This window comes from Taurulus bubalis (assembly GCF_910589615.1).
Source record: "Taurulus bubalis genome assembly, chromosome: 14".
Taxonomy (NCBI): domain Eukaryota; kingdom Metazoa; phylum Chordata; class Actinopteri; order Perciformes; family Cottidae; genus Taurulus; species Taurulus bubalis.
Window position 1 is genome coordinate 947802 of NC_136602.1, and position 25967 is coordinate 973768.

General features: G+C 39.2%; 1 protein-coding gene and 1 long non-coding RNA gene across 2 annotated transcripts in view; both read right to left on the bottom strand.

Moving 5' to 3' along the window:
• Window positions 1-919: 919 nt before the first annotated feature.
• LOC306746971 lies at window positions 920-18801 on the bottom strand. Its single transcript, XR_013771134.1, has 3 exons — window positions 18695-18801; window positions 1888-1935; window positions 920-1543 (listed from the first exon to the last, which is right to left on the bottom strand). It is a non-coding gene; the product is annotated as an uncharacterized lncRNA (long non-coding RNA).
• A 2193-nt stretch (window positions 18802-20994) lies between these two features.
• Window positions 20995-25967, bottom strand: part of anapc1 (anaphase promoting complex subunit 1) — a gene marked incomplete at its 5' end in the record, with an annotated part of 34565 nt that continues 29592 nt past the window's right edge. The window contains 10 exons of the mRNA XM_079229925.1: window positions 20995-21250; window positions 21353-21484; window positions 21877-22060; window positions 22236-22331; window positions 22758-22844; window positions 22992-23130; window positions 23309-23376; window positions 23456-23533; window positions 25442-25559; window positions 25640-25726. Of these exons, the coding sequence (XP_079086051.1) occupies window positions 21108-21250; window positions 21353-21484; window positions 21877-22060; window positions 22236-22331; window positions 22758-22844; window positions 22992-23130; window positions 23309-23376; window positions 23456-23533; window positions 25442-25559; window positions 25640-25726 (1132 nt within the window). The 3' untranslated portion in view covers window positions 20995-21107. The remainder of the gene's footprint in view (window positions 21251-21352; window positions 21485-21876; window positions 22061-22235; window positions 22332-22757; window positions 22845-22991; window positions 23131-23308; window positions 23377-23455; window positions 23534-25441; window positions 25560-25639; window positions 25727-25967) is intronic.

The window sequence follows — 25967 nt, forward strand, 5'->3', positions numbered from 1 at the left end:
TCTTTCTCTAGACGATGGACTTCTTCTCTTTCTCCAGACGATGGACTTCTTCTCTTTCTCTAGACGATGGACTTCTTCTCTTCTCTAGACGATGGACTTCTTCTCTTTCTCTAGACGATGGACTTCTTCTCTTTCTCCAGACGATGGACTTCTTCTCTTTCTCTAGACGATGGACTTCTCTTTCTCCAGACGATGGATGTCTTTGGGTCAAAAGGTGGACGTGGTGACTGAAGACCTCGGGGACGGAGAGGATGGATCACATGGTTCCACTAATGGCTCCTCCCTCGTCCATCACGCCGCTGAGAGCCGAGGAGACGGATGAGTCTCCTTCTTAAAGTGCAGCGCCACTCAGCCTCAGACCCATATGGCGCTCCAGAGTGTTTAAGTGTTCATGAGGCGCCTGTTTCACAGATAGATTCTGAAATAACGCAGATCTCACTTCGATACGCGGTCGAGGAGAACCGGGTGAAAGCGGATGTCCATTAAAGACGGAGACCGGTGATGAATGAACTGGAGCAGATTAAGAGCCTGAGGGTGCTCCGTCTTCACCGTCTGATGAAGAGGATCTTTACATATCAATACGTCTTATAGCAGCATCTCATCTCTGAAACACCTGAAGTCATGCATCACTCTATTTAATGAGCAGAAGTTTAGACGCTGATGAAGGGATTTCGGTCTTTTTGAAAAGTGTGTTAAGTATAAATGTAGTTCTTCAGAAACAGAAAATCGTTTTGCACAAACTTGTTTTGACTTGATTATTGGTGCATGACAATAAACACTACATTATTAAAAATGTTGAAAAAATATGAGGAAATACGAATAAGGGTTAATGTTAAAAACAACAGCAATAAAATTGTAATTTTAAAGCTGATATCTGCTCATATGGTTCAACTGCTATACTTGCAAACATGGGGCAGCAATAACCTCTTGTTCTGTTTCTAAACAGTTATTATTCAGATTTCATCTCAGGGTGCATTCTCTCTCCTGACCACCAGGGGGTGACTCCTCTGGTTGTATAGAAGTCTATGCTTCATGTGTTAAAGCTGCATTCTCTGCCCTGACCACCAGGGGGTGACTACTCTGGTTGTATAGAAGTCTATGCTTCATGTGTTAAAGCTGCATTCTCTCTCCTGACCACCATGAGACTCCTCTGGTTGTATAGAAGTCTATGAGAAAATGAAATGAGTTAGTTTCTTTTTGTTTTGCCAGATATAAACACAGCTCGTTTAATTTCAGCTCAACTGGTCGTTTCCTTGTTCATGTGGATTTTTTTAGATAAAGTTGATCATTTCTGTCGTTTTATTTTCAGCCAGTGAGAGATTTCATATTAATCCCACCATGCAGGTTGGAATGCTAAGCTACTGGTTAGCATTAGCTAACTAGTCACTTCAGAGTTCATTATCGCTGAGCGGAGAGGAGAGGAGCTCCCTGATGGACGAGCAGCTGCTGAACAGGATGAATCATCTGGAGGTCAAAGGTCACGTCCTCCTGACGCCACTTCATCACCACGTCCATCCGGATGAAGCCAGAGCAGCAAATCCTCCTTCAGAAAAGTTCCAGTGTTAAAACGTTGCCGCAACGTATAAATATAATAGAATATAATGAACACGGCTTGTTACATGTGGAGAGGTGTACCTAATAAAGTGGCAGCTGGGGTGAGAAGACTTTAAAACGCTGATGAAGGGATTTCTGTCTTTTTGAAAAGTGTATCAAGTTTGCATTTAGTTCTTCAGAATCAGAAAGTCTGTTTTGCACAAACAAGGAATTTAAACATTTTTAAACATTTAAAAAATATGAGGAAATAAGATAACAAGTAAGGGTTAATGTTGAAAGAGAGTGAAACAATATATGGTGATGAAGTTTATATGAATAAATATAAACTGTTACCGTGCTTCAAAGAGAGGAACTTCACTTCTTCACCTCCACCACGCTCTTCTGAAGATGTGGAACAGAAAATGGAAACAATAAATATTTGATCTTTTACTTCAATGCAGATAAAAGAGTCAGCACACACACACACACACACACACACACACACACACACACACACACACACACACACACACACACACACACACACACACACACACACTTCTGTTATTGATCATTCAGACTTTGATTTATAGACGATCCACTCTCACTGATTAATCTGAGCTGAGGCTGCTGCACTCAGTCTGTCAAGGGAGGAGGAAAGGAGAGAAGGAGAGGAGGAAAGTCACAGCACACGATTCCCCACCAGGCCGCATGTGTTGATGTATTCTGGCGCTGCAACGAGGAGATACTCACCAACGTGTTGTGAGACTATGAATATGAATATGAAGCCTGCAGGAGAACATGCAGTGTGCCACACCGAATTATAATAATAGTCATAGTAGCAGCAGTAGAAGTATCACTATCAGTAGTAGTAGTAGTAGTAGAAATTCAACAGATATTCAAACAGAGTATTTAGATTTATGAATCATTTTGTCTCTGGTGTACTGCTAGTTTTAACCATATATATGTAACATATATACTTATATATGTTACATATATACATATATATGTAACATATATATGTATATATGTTACAAATGTAACATATATACATATATATGTAACATATATGTATATATGTAACATATATATGTTATATATATGTTACATATAGTATATGTAACATACTGTATGTAACATATATATATATATGTATATATGTTACATATATACATATATATGTTACATATATACATATATATGTTACATATATATGTATATATGTTACATATATATGTTACATACAGTATGTTACATATACTGTATATATGTTACATACATATATATGTATGTAACATATATATGTTGCATACATATATACATATATGTATGTAACATATATATGTTGCATACATATATATGTTACATACATATATATGTATGTAACATATATATGTTACATACATATATATGTTACATATATATGTATATATATGTAACATATATATACATATATATGTTGTTACATATTTATGTATATATGTTACATATATATACATATATATGTAACATATATACATATATATGTTACATATATATGTATATATGTTACATATATATGTTACATACAGTATGTTACATATACTGTATGTAACATATATATGTAACATATATACATATATATGTAACATATATATGTATATATGTTACATATATATGTTACATACATATATATGTATATATGTTACATACATATATATGTTACATACATATATATGTAACATATACACATATATATGTATGTAACATATATATGTTACATATATATGTTACATACATATATATGTATGTAACATATATATGTTACATACATATATACATATATGTATGTAGCATATATATGTTGCATACATATATATGTTACATATATACATATATATGTTACATATATATGTATATATGTAACATATATATACATATATATGTTACATATTTATGTATATATGTTACATATATATGAAACATATATACGTATATATGTTACATATTTATATTAATACTGGATGTTCTAAAGTGTAAATTGAATCCAAAATGACAGAACAACATCAGCAGTTAATTCATATTTATCTTTGTGATATATTGTTATATATAATAAATAATACATGTGTCATGTGTCTTAATAATAATACAATATCAATAGTAATACTGGTGATAATGACATGATTATACTATAATACAACAACAGCAGCGCACACACACACAGTAATAATAATTACACATATGAACACATAACACATTTAAACACTCACACACAACAAATAAAATAAATATTGATTGTTCACACACATGCACTCATAGAAACACACACACACAAACTGTGTGAAACAATACACATATTGTGTATTGTTTCACACGGTTGCAGCTTATATTGTCACATTACACAATAATAACAACACACAGTTAAAAGGGAAGCAAAATATGTAAATATAATATAAATAAATACAAATATGTAAAAAAACACAGACACACACACACACCACACACACACACACGCACACACACCGAGAGCGATGCCTCCCACGGCCTGTGAAGGCATCGCCGCCTGACTGAAACCATAAACATGTTTATATTTACTGAACCGCTGACATTTAGCTGCTGACTGAGATCAAACCAGACAGTCAGGAAATATTAAATATCTGCTCGTTTACAATGAGAATAACAATTAAAAAACATTTAGCATTAAAAAATAGATGAAATGCTTCTCTTTGAAAATGTTCCTGAATGAAGCAATGAGTTCAACATTAAAACATGAGTATTAAACCATCATTACATTATCGTCTCATTTGACTCAAATATTAATAAATACACAAAGTGAGTGACACTGTGTTAATTCTGCCTCATTTCACTCTTTCATCTCACTCTTTCATTTCTCTCTTTTCTCTCACTCTTTAATTTAACTCTTTTCTCTCACTCTTTAATTTAACTCTTTTATTTCTCTCCTTTATTTCACTCCTTTATTTCTTTCTTTTATTTCTCTCCTTTATTTCTTTCTTTTATTTCTCTCCTTTATTTCTCTCCTTTATTTCTTTCTTTTATTTCTCTCCTTTATTTCTTTCTTTTATTTCTCTCCTTTATTTCTTTCTTTTATTTCTCTCCTTTATTTCTCTCCTTTATTTCTTTCTTTTATTTCTCTCCTTTATTTCTTTCTTTTATTTCTCTCCTTTATTTCTTTCTTTTATTTCTCTCCTTTATTTCTCTCCTTTATTTCTTTCTTTTATTTCTCTCCTTTATTTCTTTCTTTTATTTCTCTCCTTTATTTCTTTCTTTTATTTCTCTCCTTCATTTCTGTCCTTTCTGTATGTCTAAACCAGCATTTGTTGTTCAGAAGCTTGAAGCTGTTGTTCTCCAGTGAAACTCATGTTCAGGTGGAAACTGAGTGGGCTGTGAGAGAACCGAACTTTCTCAGGGTGAATTTCCCCTGTTGCCATGGTGATATTATCACTCCCCAGCATCGTGGTTTCAGAATGACTTCTAGATTTATTTATAAGAAGAAAACAAGTCTGACACGATTAAGCAGAAACCTTTTCTGTCGGCTTCACACCGACGCGCAAAACAACAAGTGACGAACGAACTGCGACTGAAAGGTTCTTGAAAAGTGTCTGTTCGGTATTTTGAGTTCAGGGGTGAACTTTGTCCCGCCAGAAAAAAACTGAAAATAACCGTAAAATCCAACGCCCACGGAAGAGAAAAGACTGAGCGTGTCGCCCGTTAAAGTTTCTCCTCCGGATTCACGGTTTCAGTATCGCGAATATTTTATTCATTAAAGACCGGAGGCCGAGACGGAGTGTCATGGTTTCACGAAACACAGTAATGCGGTGTTTCTCTGTGAAACACAGTATTACTGTGTTTCTCTGTGAAACACAGTAATACTGTGTTTCTCTGTATGTTAGTAGTATTACAGTAGTAATTACTGTCACAGTAATGCGGTGTTTCTCTGTGAAACACAGTATTACTGTGTTTCACAGAGAAACCCCGTAATACTGTGTTTCACAGAGAAACACAGTATTACTGTGTTTCTCTGTGAAACACCGCATTACTGTGTTTCACAGAGAAACACAGTATTACCGTGTTTCTCAGAGAAACACAGTATTACCGTGTTTCACAGAGAAACACAGTAATACTGCTACAGTAATTACTACTGTAATACTACTAATACTAGTAATACTACTACTGTACTACTGTATTACAGTAATATTGTAATACTGTGTTTCTCAGAGAAACACAGTATTACGGGGTTTCTCTGTGAAACACAGTAATGCAGCGCGAGGTGCAGGAGGGAGTCGGGTCTTTTCTGGCTTCAGAATGAGTCAGAGAGCTGAAGAGCAGAAGAGAATGTGAAATAAAGAATGAGACTTATGTATTTATTCAATCAGAGAATATGAGCTCTAATTCACTGGCCTCCTTTTTTGTGTCTCTGATATTTTAGGGGGAAAAAATAATAAAAGAAATGAAATAATATCTTTCATCCTTCTTTTGAAGCAGAAACAAGAGAAGAAGAAGAAGAAGAAGAAGAAGAAGAAGAACAAGAACAAGAACAAGAACAAGAACAAGAACAAGAAGAACAAGAACAAGAAGAACAAGAAGAAGAACAAGAAGAACAAGAAGAACAAGAAGAAGAAGAGGAAGAAGAACAAGAACAAGAAGAAGAAGAAGAACAAGAACAAGAAGAACAAGAAGAACAAGAAGAAGAAGAAGAAGAAGAAGAAGAAGAAGAAGAAGAGGAAGTAGAAGAGGAAGAAGAAGTTGTTGATCTCAAAACTTCCCAACAGAACTGAAAGTACAACTCAACTTTAATGTTTTAATAAAGGTCTTAAATCATTCCCAAAGAGACACAACTTTGTTCACACACCTAACACACTTTTACTTTGTGTGTCTGTGTGTGTATTCTATCTTTTATTCTATGTAATCATATTTATTATTTAACCTTTTAAAAACCCACCTATTTTAGGCCCTTTCCTCTAAATGTCATCCCAAACTAAAAGGCTGTATCTCTGCAGCCACTAGGGCTGTTTGAATAATGTTGGTGTTATAATAAAAGGTACACATGTGAGATGTAGTTCAGATGTGTAAATATCAGTCTATATGTTACTGGTTAAGAGTAAATGAAGATGACACACAGAAGAAAATGAAAAGGTTTCAGGTCCGCATATAAAAAAATTACTTTCAGGATGATTATTTCTTTGAAATGATGCAGCTGTAAGGTCCAACTCTAACCCAAATCATAGCTCAATATGTGAACATTCTCTAACCCAAATCATAGCTCAATATGTGAACATTCTCTAACCCAAATCATAGCTCAATATGTGAACATTCACTAACCCAAATCATAACTCAATATGTGAACATTCTCTAACCCAAATCATAGCTCAATATGTGAACATTCACTAACCCAAATCATAGCTCAATATGTGAACATTCACTAACCCAAATCATAGCTCAATATGTGAACATTCTCTAACCCAAATCATAACTCAATATGTGAACATTCACTAACCCAAATCATAGCTCAATATGTGAACATTCTCTAACCCAAATCATAGCTCAATATGTGAACATTCTCTAACCCAAATCATAGCTCAATATGTGAACATTCTCTAACCCAAATCATAACTCAATATGTGAACATTCTCTAACCCAAATCATAGCTCAATATGTGAACATTCACTAACCCAAATCATAACTCAATATGTGAACATTCACTAACCCAAATCATAACTCAATATGTGAACATTCACTAACCCAAATCATAGCTCAATATGTGAACATTCACTAACCCAAATCATAACTCAATATGTGAACATTCACTAACCCAAATCATAACTCAATATGTGAACATTCTCTAACCCAAATCATAAACAATATGTGAACATTCTCTAACCCAAATCATAGCTCAATATGTGAACATTCTCTAACCCAAATCATAAACAATATGTGAACATTCTCTCTGCAAAGGTTGACTTTGATAAAGTGAAGCAGAACAAAGTTAGAGAGGGTTTAGAACAAAGAACATTCAGGAGAGGACTCATTGGGGCCATTTGCCCCATTGTGGGGCTATTTGAATTTGTTCATGTACCAAACCATATATTTCACTTGTATATTACTTATGGTGTTCAATACATCCAAGTACAGCAGTTTTGTCTTTTTTTCATAAAACAAGCTATGATTTACAGTTTTATAGAACAATCGCTCAGAAGGGTTTTTAAAAGGTTTAAAAAAGCCTCAGGTGTTTCACTACAAACTCTGCACACAGTGCCTCTGGTTCTTGTGCATAGATGTAAATAAATACATATAATTCTAATGTCACTGTGATTTCTATATTAAATAAATAAAGACAAAAGTCAGAAGAATATGAAAATGCAACGCGGCTCAAAACAAATTGGATAATTTCAGTGAAACTAGGGTTTTTGTTTTTTCTCGTCAACTTCAAAAACAAAAGTGAGAAAAGCTTTGTGGGTTTCAGGGAGACATTTACCCAGTGTGTGTGTGTGTGTGTGTGTGTGTCAAATTAAGAAAGCACACACACACACACACACACACACACACACACACACACACACACACACACACACACACACACACACATACGCAGTGATAAAGCAGCCACGTGGAACATTACAGTCAGATTATTCATATTCATTATTATCAGTATTCATTATTATTATTCATTGTTTTTGTTCATTATTATTAGTCATAAAATGATGGAGAAACTAGATGGTTTTTATGTCTGTTGACAGTATTTTATGATGTATTTATTATTATTTATATGTACAAATATTTGACTCTAATATGAAACATCATGAAACAAGAATTTAGAACCTGGATTGTTCAGATGTTCACATTTATGTTCTGGAAATGTATGAAAAAGAATCACATATTTATTAAGATAACACCTCATTTACATATTTTAAGATAACAAATCAAAAACGTGGAAAAATAATAATCGTCTTAATGTCAGTGATGAAGTGGAGAAGTGTTTATGATGATATATTAAGTTAATGTTAAACATGTAGAGTCTCCCAATACATGACTATAAGCTTCTGTTCTGGGTCAGAATTATTGTGATTAATTTAATACATTTGCAAGTTATTCATGATTATATATTATAAATATATGTATTACATAACATCAGCTGTCCTGCTGCAAAGCTGCATCTTTACAGCCGAGAGCACGAGTCAGAAGAGCTTCTCTTAACGGCAACGTCTAAAGGTCGCGCTCGTCTGTCTGAAGGTCGCGCTCGTCTGTCTGAAGGTCGCGCTCGTCTGTCTGAAGGTCGCGCTCATCTGTCTAAAGGTCGCGCTCATCTGTCTGAAGGTCGCGCTCGTCTGTCTGAAGGTCGCGCTCGTCTGTCTGAAGGTCGCGCTCATCTGTCTAAAGGTCGCGCTCATCTGTCTGAAGGTCGCGCTCATCTGTCTGAAGGTCGCGCTCATCTGTCTGAAGGTCGCGCTCGTCTGTCTGAAGGTCGCGCTCATCTGTCTGAAGGTCGCGCTCGTCTGTCTGAAGGTCGCGCTCGTCTGTCTGAAGGTCGCGCTCATCTGTCTAAAGGTCGCGCTCATCTGTCTGAAGGTCGCGCTCATCTGTCTGAAGGTCGCGCTCATCTGTCTGAAGGTCGCGCTCGTCTGTCTGAAGGTCGCGCTCATCTGTCTGAAGGTCGCGCTCATCTGTCTGAAGGTCGCGCTCGTCTGTCTGAAGGTCGCGCTCGTCTGTCTAAAGGTCGCGCTCATCTGTCTGAAGGTCGCGCTCGTCTGTCTAAAGGTCGCGCTCGTCTGTCTGAAGGTCGCGCTCGTCTGTCTAAAGGTCGCGCTCGTCTGTCTGAAGGTCGCGCTCGTCTGTCTGAAGGTCGCGCTCGTCTGTCTAAAAGTCGCGCTCGTCTGTCTGAAGGTCGCGCTCATCTGTCTGAAGGTCGCGCTCGTCTGTCTGAAGGTCGCGCTCGTCTGTCTGAAGGTCGCGCTCGTCTGTCTGAAGGTCGCTGACATCGCGTGGAACATCAGGAAACGCTTCAAACTGCAGAGGAAAGTCATATTTCTGACAGGAGATGAGCCAGGTGGTTCATATCTTTCTCTATTAATATATATATATATATATATATATATATATATATATATATATATATATATATATATATTATTCTGTATACGTGTACATCCTCCCTCATGTGTATCTGCTGTAAAGACACTAAAGGTGCTCGACATTCATTTGTATTCAAATAAGGAAGTTCTTTCAATTCCTCTGAAAGTCAAATGATGATCAGAAATGAACCTCATGACTCAGAGGTGGACATTCTGTATTTAGAGCTTACAGAATATGAATGTTTAAATATGTTTCAAAGCTCCTCCATGCTGACAGGAATGAATTTCATTATTAACTTAGTTATGAACTTCATTATTAACTTAGTTATGAACTTCATTATTAACTTAGTTATGAACTTCATTATTAACTTAGTTATGAACTTCATTACTAACTTAGTTATGAACTTCATTACTAACTTAGTTATGAACTTCATTATTAACTTAGTTATGAACTTCATTACTAACTTAGTTATGAACTTCATTACTAACTTAGTTATGAACTTCATTATTAACTTAGTTATGAACTTCATTATTAACTTAGTTATGAACTTCATTATTAACTTAGTTATGAACTTCATTACTAACTTAGTTATGAACTTCATTACTAACTTAGTTATGAACTTCATTATTAACTTAGTTATGAACTTCATTACTAACTTAGTTATGAACTTCATTACTAACTTAGTTATGAACTTCATTATTAACTTAGTTATGAACTTCATTATTAACTTAGTTATGAACTTTATTACTGCTCTAAGCGTCGGGAGGTATGGACACAATATTATATCATGATGTAAATATCAAATTATAGATCACTTTATATCTGATAAAGGCTTATATCACGACATAGATGATTTCATATATATATATATACATATATATATATATATATATATATATATATATATATATATGTATATATATATATATATATATATATAAAGGAGCTGTTAGAACACAATACTTAATGTATAATTAAGACTATAGGAGCTGTTATATTAGAGGACTTACTGTATAATTAAGTATGTGTGTGTGTATATGAATGTGTACAATATATATATATATATATATATATATATATATATATATATGTGCATGTGAGTGTGTATATATGTGTGTGTGTAAATATATATATATATATATATATATGGTGTGTGTATAAATATATATATATATACACACACACACACACACACACACACACACACACACACACTACCAGTCCTAATCTGACTCAGTGCTCAGATGAATATATTTTCGATATTTCTTCTCACCGCAGTGACTCACAGACACAGAAACATGAAACGTGAAACTTTTAGTTTTCACAGTTCAAAGAGAATGAAATGTAAAGAAAAGACAAATCTGATTTCACAACTCTTTGTGTCTGAACTCTTTTATCTTTGTATATGATATATTGATCTGTTGATATATTGATATGTTAATATATTGTTCTATTGATATATTGATCTGTTGATATATTGATCTATTAATATATTGATCTGTTGATATATTGATCTGTTGATATATTGATATGTTAATATATTGTTCTATTGATATATTGATCTGTTGATATATTGATCTATTAATATATTGATCTGTTGATATATTGATCTGTTGATATATTGATCTATTGATATATTGATCTGTTGATATATTGATGTGTTAATATATTGTTCTATTGATATATTGTTCTATTGATATATTGATCTATTGATATATTGATCTATTGATATATTGATCTATTGATATATTGTTCTATTGATATATTGATATATTGATCTATTGGTCTGTTGATATATTGATCTATTGATATATTGATCTCTTGATATATTGTTCTATTGATATATTGATCTATTGATATATTGCTCTATTGATATATTGATCTATTGATATATTGATCTATTGATATATTGATCTGTTGATCAGGAGACATTTAGTCACTCACCTGATCATCTGTTTAGCTCTGAGGTTTATAGAAGCACAAGTATGTCACTGTGAATGTATGAGATCAATACTACTGCAAATATGTATATATATATATATATATATATATACACATGTATACACACACACATATATATAAATTCATACATATTATATATATACACATATTCATATACACACATACTAACACATATTCATATACACACATACTAACACATATATAAATATACACATACACACATATGCATATATATATATGTATATATATATATATATATACATATATATATATATGTTATAAGTACATATACAGTATTGGTTAATGTTGGTAAATAATTCACTTTTACTGTTTTTAAAATGACAGATTGGAAACTTATGTCAACACACAATATAAATGAAATGTTTTTAATACTTTGTCACAGCTTTATTAGATTATAATTCATAAAGCGATCAATAAATGAATCAATACCAATAAACAACGTGCGCTACAAAGCAATACACCGGAGAGAAGATGTGTCTCAATGTGTCACATAATCTATTTATTATTATTGTTATTATTCTCATATTTCATTTCCAGCTGCAGAAGAACAATAAAAAGAGAAACTTCACACTTTTGAAATATTAATAAATGTTTAATTTTCTGCTTCTGATTTGAATGTTATCTTGTGAAGTGACGACACTTTTAACAGATGTACAGATTAATAACGACGCATTTATTAATACCTCGTGTGTCGTTATTCATAAATATCCAGATGTATGAAAGCCTTGTGATTATTTAGTTATTGATGGTCAAACATTAATAAACCAACCTGCGACAACCTTTCATTGACTTGTCGTCTAAAGATATTGTTAAAATGTAAATATATAAATATAAATACAACAATAAAAAGCAGAAGAAGAGCAAAACCACGTCGCAGCATGAAATACAAAACAGAGATCATTAAAAATAATAAAGCTTTGTGACAACTAAAGACACAATATGTTGATTTTAATAAGAGTAATAAAAGTGATATGAATCTCCTCCAGACTGAATATTTTAAATCAAGTGAACGAGTGAAGGAGATGACAGAAGGAGTGAGGGAGCAGGATGTTTCCTGTAGGAAGGTGTCGCCCTCTGGTGGACAGACCGCGCAACTACGTCACAGAGGCCGATATTTCTATTGTATTTATTTTAGTTTGCATGACACAACTTTTATTTTATTCATGTGGAATTAAAAGTTCATCTTTCGATGCATGACTTAATTATTTATAAACTTATAAACGTTTGTGGTCACGAATATTAAATATTTTCCTCTTTTGTAGGTGTATAAAAATACCAAAAATAACATGAAATACATAAATATATTAGACACTTTGTGGGTTTTACCGATTCTTCTTAAAGAGAAGTTCAACTTTGTAACGTCAACGTTCCTCTCTGACAACTCCTGAGTGTGTGTGTGTGTGTGTGTGTGTGTGTGTGTGTGTGTGTGTGTGTGTGTGTGTGTGTGTGTGTGTGTGTGTGTGTGTGTGTGTGTGTAGCGCTGTGAATGTGAGTAAGAACACAATGTGGTGACCTACTAATGTTTTCACTTGAACAGGATATTCAGGTCTGACATTTATTGATCGGGAAGCTGACATCTGACTCATGAGAACACACACACACACACACACACACACACACACACACACACACAGATCAGTACTATTATACTACTGTATATATATATATATATATATATATATATATATATATATATATATATATATATATACATATATATATATATATATATATATATATATATATATATATATATATATATATATATACAGTAGTATAACCAGAGGCGTTCAAGGTCCAGGAAGAAAGTTAGGGCATTTTGGCTCTCAGTGGACCTAAACCTACGGTTCACTAAATCTGCACTAAATTAATTACTAAAAATATTTAACTTCACCTAATCAAAGTCAAACTTTGCAGAGATACTGTTAACACAAAGGTGATGACGTGCATCATTTGAAAGAGGAAATTCATCCTGGAATGTTTCTTCTTTCCTGTTCTATCATCAACCGATAAACCAGTAACACATATTCTGCTCTATGAATCTATCAACTGGTCTCACAAGTGTTTTCTGTATATTATACATTTTTAAATTATTTAAATAGCTTTTGTGGTTGAGGAGATAATCTGTATTTAGTATGGGGATGCAAACAATTCAGAATTTTTGAGAAAAATGGCAACTGGGATTAAAGAGGATTTCAAAGTACTCACTAAAGCCCACTTCAAGAAGTCCAAACAAACCGTCACAAGAAAGCAGACCTTCAGAGCCTCACGGGTTCATTTCAATCAAACATTTCAGTGACTGAGGACCAGAACACAATAAACCGGTTAACTGTGAACCTGTTCCATGTGCGGAGGCGTCCCACAGGGCTCCGCTTCGGGGCCTCTTAACCTTTTGAAAACACACCTATGTTTAGGCATTCCCAAACTAAAAGAGGTGTATCTCTGCAACCACTAGGGCTGTTTAAATAATGTTGGTGTTCTAATAAAAGAGTATAATGTGAGTTGTGTGTTCAGATGTGTAAATATCAGTCGATATGTTACTGGTTAAGAGTAAATGAAGAAGTGAATTATACAGTTTTTATAGCAATATCTGCCCTAGAGCCCATACGGACTCCACAGTTTTCAAAGGACAGACCAGTTCACCAAAGTACTTCATCTGTGATGTTTTTTTACTCCGAACACATGTTTGGTTTGTATTGTTTGTGGAAGTTGTCTTTAAAGGTTACCTGGTGACTCTGGTTGTTGTAACCTTGAGTTACCTGAACGAGGTCCTGCAGAGCACTGAACATCTGCTCCAGGTGTTTCCTCTTTTCTCGCCTATTGATCAGCTGGTTTCTGTGAAGCGCTTCATGTAAATAATCAAATGAAAACTGATTAGGGGCTGTGATTGACAGCTGCACCGCTGACTGTTGGTTTGGTGCTTCTTTACCCGGCAACAGAGCGCTGAGTCATCTCTGCCCTCCCACGCCTACCCACGCTGCACTGCTCTCGCTCTCAGTGGTGAGACGCAGCTACGCAATACCAGAACTACGGCATCACGTCACCGGGCGGCAAACAGAACACACATTTACCGTAAATGGAAGGGGGGGGGAGGCTTAGGGGTGTGTGTGTGTGTGTGTGTGTGTGTGTGTGTGTGTGTGTGTGTGTGTGTTTCTATTGGAAACCAATACCACGTATAGATCATAAATATCAAGACAACACAACAGGCCTCTGATGGAAAACCAGTCAGATGAGACTCAGTTGATGGCGACTGTGGCCTCATGACTCATGACATCTATTGTCCTTCTGGTCACATGACATCTATTGTCCTTCTGGTCACATGACATCTATTGTACTTCTAGTCACATGACATCTATTGTCCTTATAGTCACATGACATCTATTGTCCTTCTAGTCACATGACATCTATTGTACTTCTGGTCACATGACATCTATTGTCCTTCTGGTCACATGACATCTATTGTACTTCTAGTCACATGACATCTATTGTCCTTATAGTCACATGACATCTATTGTCCTTCTGGTCACATGACATCTATTGTACTTCTAGTCACATGACATCTATTGTCCTTATAGTCACATGACATCTATTGTCCTTCTAGTCACATGACATCTATTGTACTTCTGGTCACATGACATCTATTGTCCTTATAGTCACATGACATCTATTGTCCTTCTAGTCACATGACATCTATTGTCCTTCTGGTCACATGACATCTATTGTACTTCTAGTCACATGACGTCTATTGTCCTTCTGGTCACATGCCATCTATTGTCCTTCTAGTCACATGACATCTATTGTACTTCTAGTCACATGACATCTATTGTCCTTATAGTCACATGACATCTATTGTCCTTCTGGTCACATGACGTCTATTGTCCTTCTAGTCACATGACATCTATTGTCCTTCTGGTCACATGACGTCTATTGTCCTTCTAGTCACATGACATCTATTGTCCTTCTAGTCACATGACATCTATTGTCCTTCTGGTCACATGACGTCTATTGTACTTCTAGTCACATGACATATATTGTACTTCTAGTCACATGACATCTATTGTCCTTATAGTCACATGACATCTATTGTCCTTCTGGTCACATGACGTCTATTGTCCTTCTAGTCACATGACATATATTGTACTTCTAGTCACATGACATCTATTGTCCTTCTAGTCACATGACGTCTATTGTCCTTCTAGTCACATGACATCTATTGTCCTTCTGGTCACATGACATCTATTGTCCTTCTGGTCACATGACATCTATTGTCCTTCTGGTCACATGACATCTATTGTCCTTCTGGTCACATGACATCTATTGTACTTCTAGTCACATGACATCTATTGTCCTTATAGTCACATGACATCTATTGTACTTCTAGTCACATGACGTCTATTGTCCTTATAGTCACATGACATCTATTGTACTTCTAGTCACATGACATCTATTGTCCTTATAGTCACATGACATCTATTGTACTTCTAGTCACATGACGTCTATTGTCCTTCTAGTCACATGACATCTATTGTACTTCTAGTCACATGACGTCTATTGTCCTTCTAGTCACATGACATCTATTGTACTTCTGGTCACATGACATCTATTGTCCTTCTAGTCACATGACATCTATTGTCCTTCTAGTCACATGACATCTATTGTCCTTATAGTCACATGACATCTATTGTACTTCTAGTCATATGACATCTATTGTACTTCTGGTCACATGACATCTATTGTCCTTCTGGTCACATGACATCTATTGTACTTCTAGTCACATGACATCTATTGTCCTTCTGGTCACATGACATCTATTGTCCTTCTGGTCACATGACATCTATTGTCCTTCTGGTCACATGACGTCTATTGTCCTTCTAGTCACATGACATCTATTGTCCTTCTAGTCACATGACATCTATTGTACTTCTAGTCACATGACGTCTATTGTCCTTCTGGTCACATGCCATCTATTGTCCTTCTAGTCACATGACATCTATTGTACTTCTAGTCACATGACATCTATTGTCCTTATAGTCACATGACATCTATTGTCCTTCTGGTCACATGACGTCTATTGTCCTTCTAGTCACATGACATCTATTGTCCTTCTGGTCACATGACGTCTATTGTCCTTCTAGTCACATGACATCTATTGTCCTTCTAGTCACATGACATCTATTGTCCTTCTGGTCACATGACGTCTATTGTACTTCTAGTCACATGACATATATTGTACTTCTAGTCACATGACATCTATTGTCCTTATAGTCACATGACATCTATTGTCCTTCTGGTCACATGACGTCTATTGTCCTTCTAGTCACATGACATATATTGTACTTCTAGTCACATGACATCTATTGTCCTTCTAGTCACATGACGTCTATTGTCCTTCTAGTCACATGACATCTATTGTCCTTCTGGTCACATGACATCTATTGTCCTTCTGGTCACATGACATCTATTGTCCTTCTGGTCACATGACATCTATTGTCCTTCTGGTCACATGACATCTATTGTCCTTCTGGTCACATGACATCTATTGTCCTTATAGTCACATGACATCTATTGTCCTTCTGGTCACATGACATCTATTGTCCTTCTAGTCACATGACATCTATTGTACTTCTAGTCACATGACATCTATTGTCCTTCTGGTCACATGACATCTATTGTCCTTCTGGTCACATGACATCTATTGTACTTCTGGTCACATGACATCTATTGTCCTTCTGGTCACATGACATCTATTGTCCTTATAGTCACATGACATCTATTGTCCTTCTGGTCACATGACATCTATTGTCCTTCTGTCCATCCTGATAGAGGCTCCTCCTCTGTTGCTCTCATGATCTTTCTGCCCAGACACACAAACACACAAACACACCACTTAAATAACTACACACGAATATAAACACCGCCACTGAACTACAGCACCCAGAATGCACCTGTGAAAACACCTGGAACCAATCAGACCACTCGAATGTCAGAGTGCGCGTGTGTGTGTGTGTTTCTGAGCAGTTTCAGGCTCCACCACCACTTCCTCTGCTGTGAAGCCGCTGGGAGGTTCAGGTCTTTACTGGAAACCAGTGACTCTGACTAAAAACAGCTACAGAAACCCGTCGACCCTCGTCTTACTGGAAACCAGTGGCTTCTACTTTCAGTATAAGAGGCTACACACACACACACACACACCTCTATATTCAGCTCACATCCGGGTTCAGAGCCATGAATGGAGGAAACAGGGGCAGGGAAACCCCGAGTCCCTCATGATGAAACTCTCACACACACTACTATACACACACACACACACACACACACACACACACACACACACACACACACACACACACACACACACACACACACACACAACACACTACACCCCCCCCTCCTAATGAGTCGTCATGGTGACAAGAGGAAAGGAAGTGGAAAAGTGTACCCAATATTAATAACAAGTTGTGTTATTATGAATGATGGCCATAGAGTCAAACAGACCATAATGCAGGGGACGCTTTAGGGCGGGCCTTCAAGGTGATTGAAAGGTCTCTACATCACTCCTCCTCAGTCCTTATATGGTCACTTCCTGTTCCCTGGTTGCAAAGAAACAAGATGGCGGCGGCCAGAAGGACAAACTGGAGGCTTCAAACAAGACGCCTCTTCTTGTTGACAGTTTGTTTGATTTAAATAAACTAATTACATCATGAAAAACACATGCAAAACACATGCAAACCAACGAGACCGAATGAGACGAGGAACAACTCAGAACAACTTAGAACTGTTAGAACTTATGTTTCTGTTTCATGTTTCAGTGACACGTCTGTCGTTTCCTTTAATATTAATGCCAGTTTGCTTTGTCAAACTTTTTTTTTTTTTTTGAGGAGAAGAAGAAGAAGAAGAAGAAGAAGAAGAAGAACCAGCAGACAGGATTCAAGAGTCATTCAGGAAGACACACAGAGACAGCAGAGGAAGAGGAAGAGGAAGAGCGGGCTACTATCTCTGACTGTCAGCGCCTCTTCCTCTTCCTCTCTCACCCGATGAAGAGTTCAGGTCTTTAGTTTTGTGTTTTATCAAAGAGAGAAAAGTTTCATTCATGAGAGAAAACCAGACTCACCTTCTTCTTCTTCTTCTTCTTCTTCTTCTTCACTGGCCTCCAGCTGCCAACAGCCTGTGTGTTTCGCCACCTCCCTCTCTCTCTCCCTCTCCCTCTCTCTCTCTCTCTCTCTCTCTCTCCCTCCCTCCCTCCCTCCCTCCCTTTCTCTCTCTCTCTCTCTCTCTCTCTCTCTCCCTCCTCTCTCTCTCTCTCTCTCTCTCTCTCTCTCCCTCCCTCCCTCTCTCAAACTGCTGCACCATTCATACTGAAGGGACCGCGAGGCGTTCAGGGAAATCGTGTCAGATATTCTGTACGGTCACGCCCACCTCCTGTCAGCCCCGCCCTCTCTGCTGTGCGCGCGCGCGCGCGTACACACACACACACACACACACACACACACACACACACACGTGAACTCACCACCAGGATAAAACTAAAAACATAATATTTGTGTCCGTTTCTCTGCTCGTCTAAAATTATTGTATTATTTGTATTGTTTATTATTAGTATCTTTTGTTATTTATTGTTAGTATTATTATTGTTATTTATTACTAGTACTGTTATTCATGTATTATTAGCATCATTTGATGTTTATTATTATTTATTAATATTATTGTTACTTATTATTAGTACTGTTATTCATGTATTATTAGTATCATTTGATGTTTATTATTATTTATTAATATTATTGTTATTTTTTAGTGTTATTATGTGTCATTAATATCATTTATTTATTATGAGTATTATTGTTGTTGTTTATTATCAGTATTTTTTAATATAAGTATAATTTATTATTCATTAATATTATTGTTCATAATTAGAATCATTTATTTATTAATATTATTATTCATTAGAATAATTTGTTATTTATTAATATTATTATTAATTATTAGAATAATGTATTATTTGTTAATATTTATTTTCATTATTAGAATCATTTGTTATTTATTAATATTATTATTCATTATTAAAATAATTAGTTATTCATTAATATAATTAATAGAATAATGTTATTTATTAATATTAGTATTCATTATTAGTATCACCTACCTGATCCGTCAGCAGCTGTTTGGACTTCGGTTCTGAAGCCTCCAGTTCGCCTTCTTCGCCGTCGCCATCTTGGTTTTTGGTCTCGTTTGTCGCCATCTTGGTTTCTTTGTTTGTTTTCTTGTTTTTAGTTTTTTGAGGAGGAACTAACATAATAACTCGTTTATACGACCAACACAAAGCGCTGAAGCTGTAAGACGACCTCATGAACGACGCCATGGTAACGACTTGTCAATCACATCGATCATCTGACTCAATCAAGAGAAAAACACGTCGATGTATTTTCTGTCCGGTTTGAACGTGTGCGTTTTTTGGGTTCCGTTGTCAGAATATTTAGTTTTATTTTGTTAATTCATCAGACGAAGCGAACTTGCCGCAGTGCATCCTGGGACATGCAGGAGTGGCTGCGTGCGCACAAAGCACAGATAACATGAGGCGCTCTTAAACCTCTACACATCGCTACTGTCCCTTTAAGAGAGATTCTGTTTCCAGTTCTGTGAATACTTCTCATGTATTTGTTTTCATGATCTATATAATCTGTGTAATCTATATGATCTATGTGATCTATATGATCTATTTAGTGTAAAGACAGAGAGCAGAAGTTATGTTCAGTCCATGTTTATTAGCAGCGAAACACCTCAAACAGGAAGTTCACCTCAAACAGGAAGTTCACCTGCCATCTGGAGGGTGACGTCCTGAATACACACAACAGTACACACAGTATTCATGAGTAGTACAAGTACTTCTCTCTTTGTGAGTAAAAAAACAGAAATATCATTTCACAAAAGTCTCATATTCTCTGTGAGGACAGACGGTCTCGTGGCCGTCCGCCTGAAGGGGGCGCTGCTGCATGTAGAGCCTCTGCTGCTGCAGGTAGAGGCTCTGCTGCAGGTAGAGGCTCTGCAGGTAGAGGCTCTGCTGCAGGTAGAGGCTCTGCTGCAGGTAGAGGCTCTGCTGCTGCATGTAGAGCCTCTGCAGGTAGAGCCTCTGCAGGTAGAGCCTCTGCTGCTGCAGGTAGAGGCTCTGTTGCAGGTAGAGGCTCTGTTGCAGGTAGAGGCTCTGTTGCAGGTAGAGGCGCTGCTGCAGGTAGAGTCTCTGCAGGTAGAGGCTCTGTTGCAGGTAGAGGCTCTGCTGCAGGTAGAGGCTCTGTTGCAGGTAGAGCCTCTGTTGCAGGTAGAGTCTCTGCAGGTAGAGGCTCTGCTGCAGGTAGAGCCTCTACCTGCAGAGGCTCTGTTGCAGGTAGAGCCTCTGCAGGTAGAGGCTCTGTTGCAGGTAGAGCCTCTGCAGGTAGAGCCTCTGCAGGTAGAGGCTCTGTTGCAGGTAGAGCCTCTGCAGGTAGAGCCTCTGCAGGTAGAGGCTCTGCTGCTGCAGGTAGGACGCTGCTCGGTCAGAAGGCCTGCAGGGGGACACCCGGCGGGCCTTGGGGTCCGGACCCGGGGCCCAGCAGGACGGGGATCAGCCTCAGCAGGTCTCTGAGGGGGATCTTCAGCCGGCTGCTGCGCTCCAACAAGTCCCCTAAAGAGCTGCAGCCTGCAGGGGTCAAAGGTCAAGGTCAGTGTGTGTGTCTCACTCTCCAGTTGGGTGGGTGTGTGTGTGTGTGTGTGTGTGTGTGTGAGAGAGAGTGTGTCTCACCCTCCAGCTGTGTGTGTGTGTTCCTCATACTGGGGATGGAGCGGTACACCAGGAAGCTGGCCAGCATGATGGACTGGGCGGCCTCAGGAAGGGCCTCGCCCCTCATGTAGCTCCTCAACACGCCGCTGTTGTCTGGGAAAGAAAACACACACAACGTCTCAGTGTAGCTTTATTTATGCACACACACACACACACACACACACACTCCTGAGAAGTATATGCTTCATGTGTTAAAGCTGCGTTCTCTCTCTTGACCACCAGGGGGCGACTCCTGTGGTTGTATAGAGGTCTATGCTTCATGTGTCAAAGCTGCATTCTCTTTCCTCTGGTTGTATAGAAGTCTATGCTTCGTGTGTTGAAGCTGCATTCTCTTTCCTCTGGTTGTATAGAAGTATATGCTCCATGTGTTGAAGCTGCATTCTCTCTCCTGACCACCAGGGGGCGACTCCTGTGGTTGTATAGAAGTATATGCTTTATGTGTTAAAGCTGCATTCTCTCTCCTCTGGTTGTATAGAAGTCCTTACCAGCCAGCCAGCGGTCCAGCTGCAGGTCCACCATGTTCTTCATGACGGGCAGGAACTCGTTGGTGAGCAGGGAGTGGTGGTCCGGGCCGCGCTGCCCCCTGCTGTCCCACAGCTCCACCACCAGGCGCAGCTGCCACAGGGGGAAGGTCTGCTGCAGGTCGGCCCGGCAGAGAGCGCCCACCGCCTGGGGACGGGGAGGATGAGTGACTTTTAACCAAATGTCCATGAGCAAACATTTAGTGAAATCTGGGTGTAAACAGTAAAAAGTGAGTAAATGTATGTATGCCTGCTTATATTTTGTGTGAGTGTGTGATTGTGAGTGTGTGATTGTGAGTGTGTGATTGTGAGTGTTTCTTTACCTGCTCGATGGCGATGTAAGTGGGCAGCATCTCGGGGCATTCCTGCGTCACGCATTCATACAGCATGGCCGAGAACAGCACTAGTGTGTCGTCTCTCTGCGAACACACACACACACACACACACACACACACACACACACACACACACACACTTAAACCACGGGCGCAATGAGGACGTCACGCGGCTGACCACCAGAGGGCGCTGCCCCAGCCGGATTTAACCCTTTCACCCTCTAAAGTGTCCGGATACATTCAGGTGGTCGACTTTTCTATTCGCCATTGAATCTGTGATTTTAATGGAGGCGGTGGTCTCCGGTCACATGACCGCTCACAGCGTAAACAGGAAGTAGAAGTTCTTCACACTGCAGTTGGTTTAGTTGCAGAAAAATAAGGAGTGAGGGTGAAAAAGAGCGCTATGAAACGTAGTCGTGTGGATGGGTAAACACACGGGCAGGTCATGTGATCACATCACATCACATGTGTATATGTGATGTGCACATATACACATGTGTGAAAACTCACGTGCTGAACTCCTTCAGACGTTTTGCAGAAGAACTCGGCGAAGGAGACCAAGGCCGGCTCGGAGGTGAAGGTGGAGATGGCTTCAGGCTGCAGACACACGTTGGGAAAAGGGACAACTATTCATGTTGTGAAGGAAATACAAGTGTGTGTGTGTGAGTGAGCGTGTGTGTGTGAGTGTGTGAGTGTATGTGTGAGAAAGAGAGTGACAGTGTGTGTGTGTGTGTGTGTGTGTACCTTGAAGGCTCTGACTCCAGAGCGGTGGTGGTGCACGCTGGAGGCTAGCAGGCTCTTCCAGCCCTGAGGGTCGTCTTTGTAGGGCAGCTGTCCGGCTCTCAGCTTCACGTACAGAACCCCGTCTCTGGAGAGGATGGACCTGAGGGACAGCTGTCCATCAACACAACACACACACAACCTCCACAAACACACACACCTTCACCATCATCAGATTACATCTCTCCGACGGTCCTTGAACACATCACGTGTACGCCATGATGGATTCACCTGAGACCAACAGTAATGCAATGGTTGTAAACTGGTAACCAGTGACTTACTGGAGATGCAGCGTTTCCCTGCTCAGGTCCACAGACAGCTCCCAGTAGCGCGGCCCCTTCACCTTCACCTGGTGGACAGAGGAGAGTGAGGCTCTGCGGGTGCGCTCGATTCCGTTGCTTACCACGAGGGCGGCGTCGGCGTCTTACCCGCTTCAGGAGGTGCAGCTCGGGGAGCATGGTGGGAGCCATCAGCTCCACCGTCGTCTCCGTGTACCACTTGGTCTCCTGAAGGCATGACCACAGACACACACAGAGTTACACTCTCACTACACACTCTTAAAGACGCAGCACCCTCTTAAAGACGCAGCGCCCTTTTAAAGAGGCAACGCCCTTTTAAAAGAGGCAGCGCCCTCTTAAAAGAGGCAGCGCCCTTTTAAAAGAGGCAGCGCCCTCTTAAAAGAGGCAGCGCCCTCTTAAAAGAGGCAGCGCCCTTTTAAAAGAGGCACCGCAGTCTTAAAAGAGGCAGCGCCCTTTTATAAGAGGCACCGCAGTCTTAAAAGAGGCAGCGCCCTCGTAACAGAGGCAGCGCCCTTTTAAAAGAGGCAGCGCAGTCTTAAAAGAGGCAACGCCCTTTTAAAAGAGGCAGCGCCCTCTTAAAAGAGGCAGCGCCCTTTTAAAAGAGGCAGCGCCCTCTTAAAAGAGGCAGCGCCCTTTTAAAAGAGGCACCGCAGTCTCAAAAGAGGCAGCGCCCTTTTATAAGAGGCACCGCAGTCTTAAAAGAGGCAGCGCCCTCGTAACAGAGGCAGCGCCCTCTTAAAAGAGGCAGCGCCCTCGTAAAAGAGGCAGCGCCCTCGTAACAGAGGCAGAGCCCTCTTAAAAGAGGCAGAGCCCTCTTAAAAGAGGCAGCACCCTTTTAAAAGAGGCAGCACCCTTTTAAAAGAGGCAGCACCCTTTTAAAGAGGTAGCGCCCTTTTAAAAGAGGCAGCACCCTTTTAAAAGAGGCAGCGCCCTTTTAAAAGAGGCAGCGCCCTTTTAAAGAGGTAGCGCCCTTTTAAAAGAGGCAGCGCAGTCTTAAAAGAGGCAGCGCCCTCTTAAAAGAGGCAGCGCCCTCTTAAAAGAGGCAGCGCAGTCTTAAAAGAGGCAGCGTCCTTTTAAAAGAGGCAGCGCCCTCTTAAAAGAGGCAGCGCCCTCTTAAAAGAGGCAGCGCCCTTTTAAAAGAGGCAGCGCCCTTTTAAAAGAGGCAGCGCCCTTTTAAAAGAGGCAGCGCCCTCTTAAAAGAGGCAGCGCCCTCTTAAAAGAGGCAGCGCCCTTTTAAAAGAGGCAGCGCCCTTTTAAAAGAGGCAGCGCCCTTTTACAAGAGGCAGCGCAATCTTAAAAGAGGCAGCGCCCTTTTAAAGAGGCAGCGCCCTCTTAAAGAGGCAGCGCCCTCTTAAAGGAGGCAGCGCCCTTTTAAAAGAGGCAGCGCCTTTTTAAAAGAGGTAGCGCCCTTTTAAAAGAGGCAGCGCAGTCTTAAAAGAGGCAGCGCCCTTTTAAAAGAGGCAGCGCCCTTTTAAAAGAGGCAGCGCCCTCTTAAAGAGGCAGCGCCCTCTTAAAGAGGCAGCGCCCTCTTAAAGGAGGCAGCGCCCTTTCAAAGAGGCAGCGCCTTTTTAAAAGAGGTAGCGCCCTTTTAAAAGAGGCAGCGCAGTCTTAAAAGAGGCAGCGCAGTCTTAAAAGAGGCAGCGCCGTCTTAAAAGAGGCAGCGCCCTCTTAAAGAGGCAGCGCCCTCTTAAAGTTTAATGCAGAGCTTCTTTATGTTTATTTATGTCACAGAAGTACATGAAGTACATGAAGTGGGCCTGAAGCTGTTAGAAACCGTCTAGTCCACTTCATTGTTCTGCGTGTAATAGTTTTCTTCTGGTGTTTATACTCCTGGTATATAAACATGTGTATATGACGTGTAAATAATAGATGCAGACAGAACATCATGTTTTCCTCTCGTCTCTTTATAGCCGCGGACGTCTCGATGTGTGTTTGTGTGTATTTACAGACCCCAGGAGGACGAGCAGAACAAAACTATTATTACAATATTGCAGCTGCTTAGAAAGACAAACCTCCTAATTATTTGTTTATTTATGGCAGTTTGGGAGTGTGGATGCTGCTAAAACTTTACATTCAAACCTTTAGTTGTTTGATTTTCCGGACTGATTTACTCACCTTGTAGGTGACCTCCAGGAGGGCGTAGCAGGGCTTCAGGGAGTCCACGTCCACGGGGACCAGTAGGCGGGGCTCTGCAGCCAGAACGGCCAGGTGGCGCAGGGCCTGCAGGTGGTAGCTGCAGCAACGACAGCAACACTCAGATATCCAGCTCATGTTGTGTGTGTGTGTGTGTGTGTGTGTGTGTGTCAGTCTCACCGGTTGTCAGTGCTGTGAGCGGGGAAGTGTGGATACAGGGCGCACAGCAGCGCGGCGATGGCGGAGTTGGAGGTGCTGAGCGTGTATCTAAGAGACGGAATCAAACATCACATTATTGAACTCTCAGCATCAGTGTGACGGCACACGGGGCCTCAGGGGGTCCGACACCAAACTGATGAATTACGGGGTCTCTTAAAATCATAGGAGAATTATTTGGCCCTTGAAATTGTCACTAAAATGTCTTTTAAAAGCTCACGAATGCCCAGTTTTCACTATTCAAAGACTGCTTCTGTCTGTTGTGATTTGGAGCAATGGGCTTTCATACCAT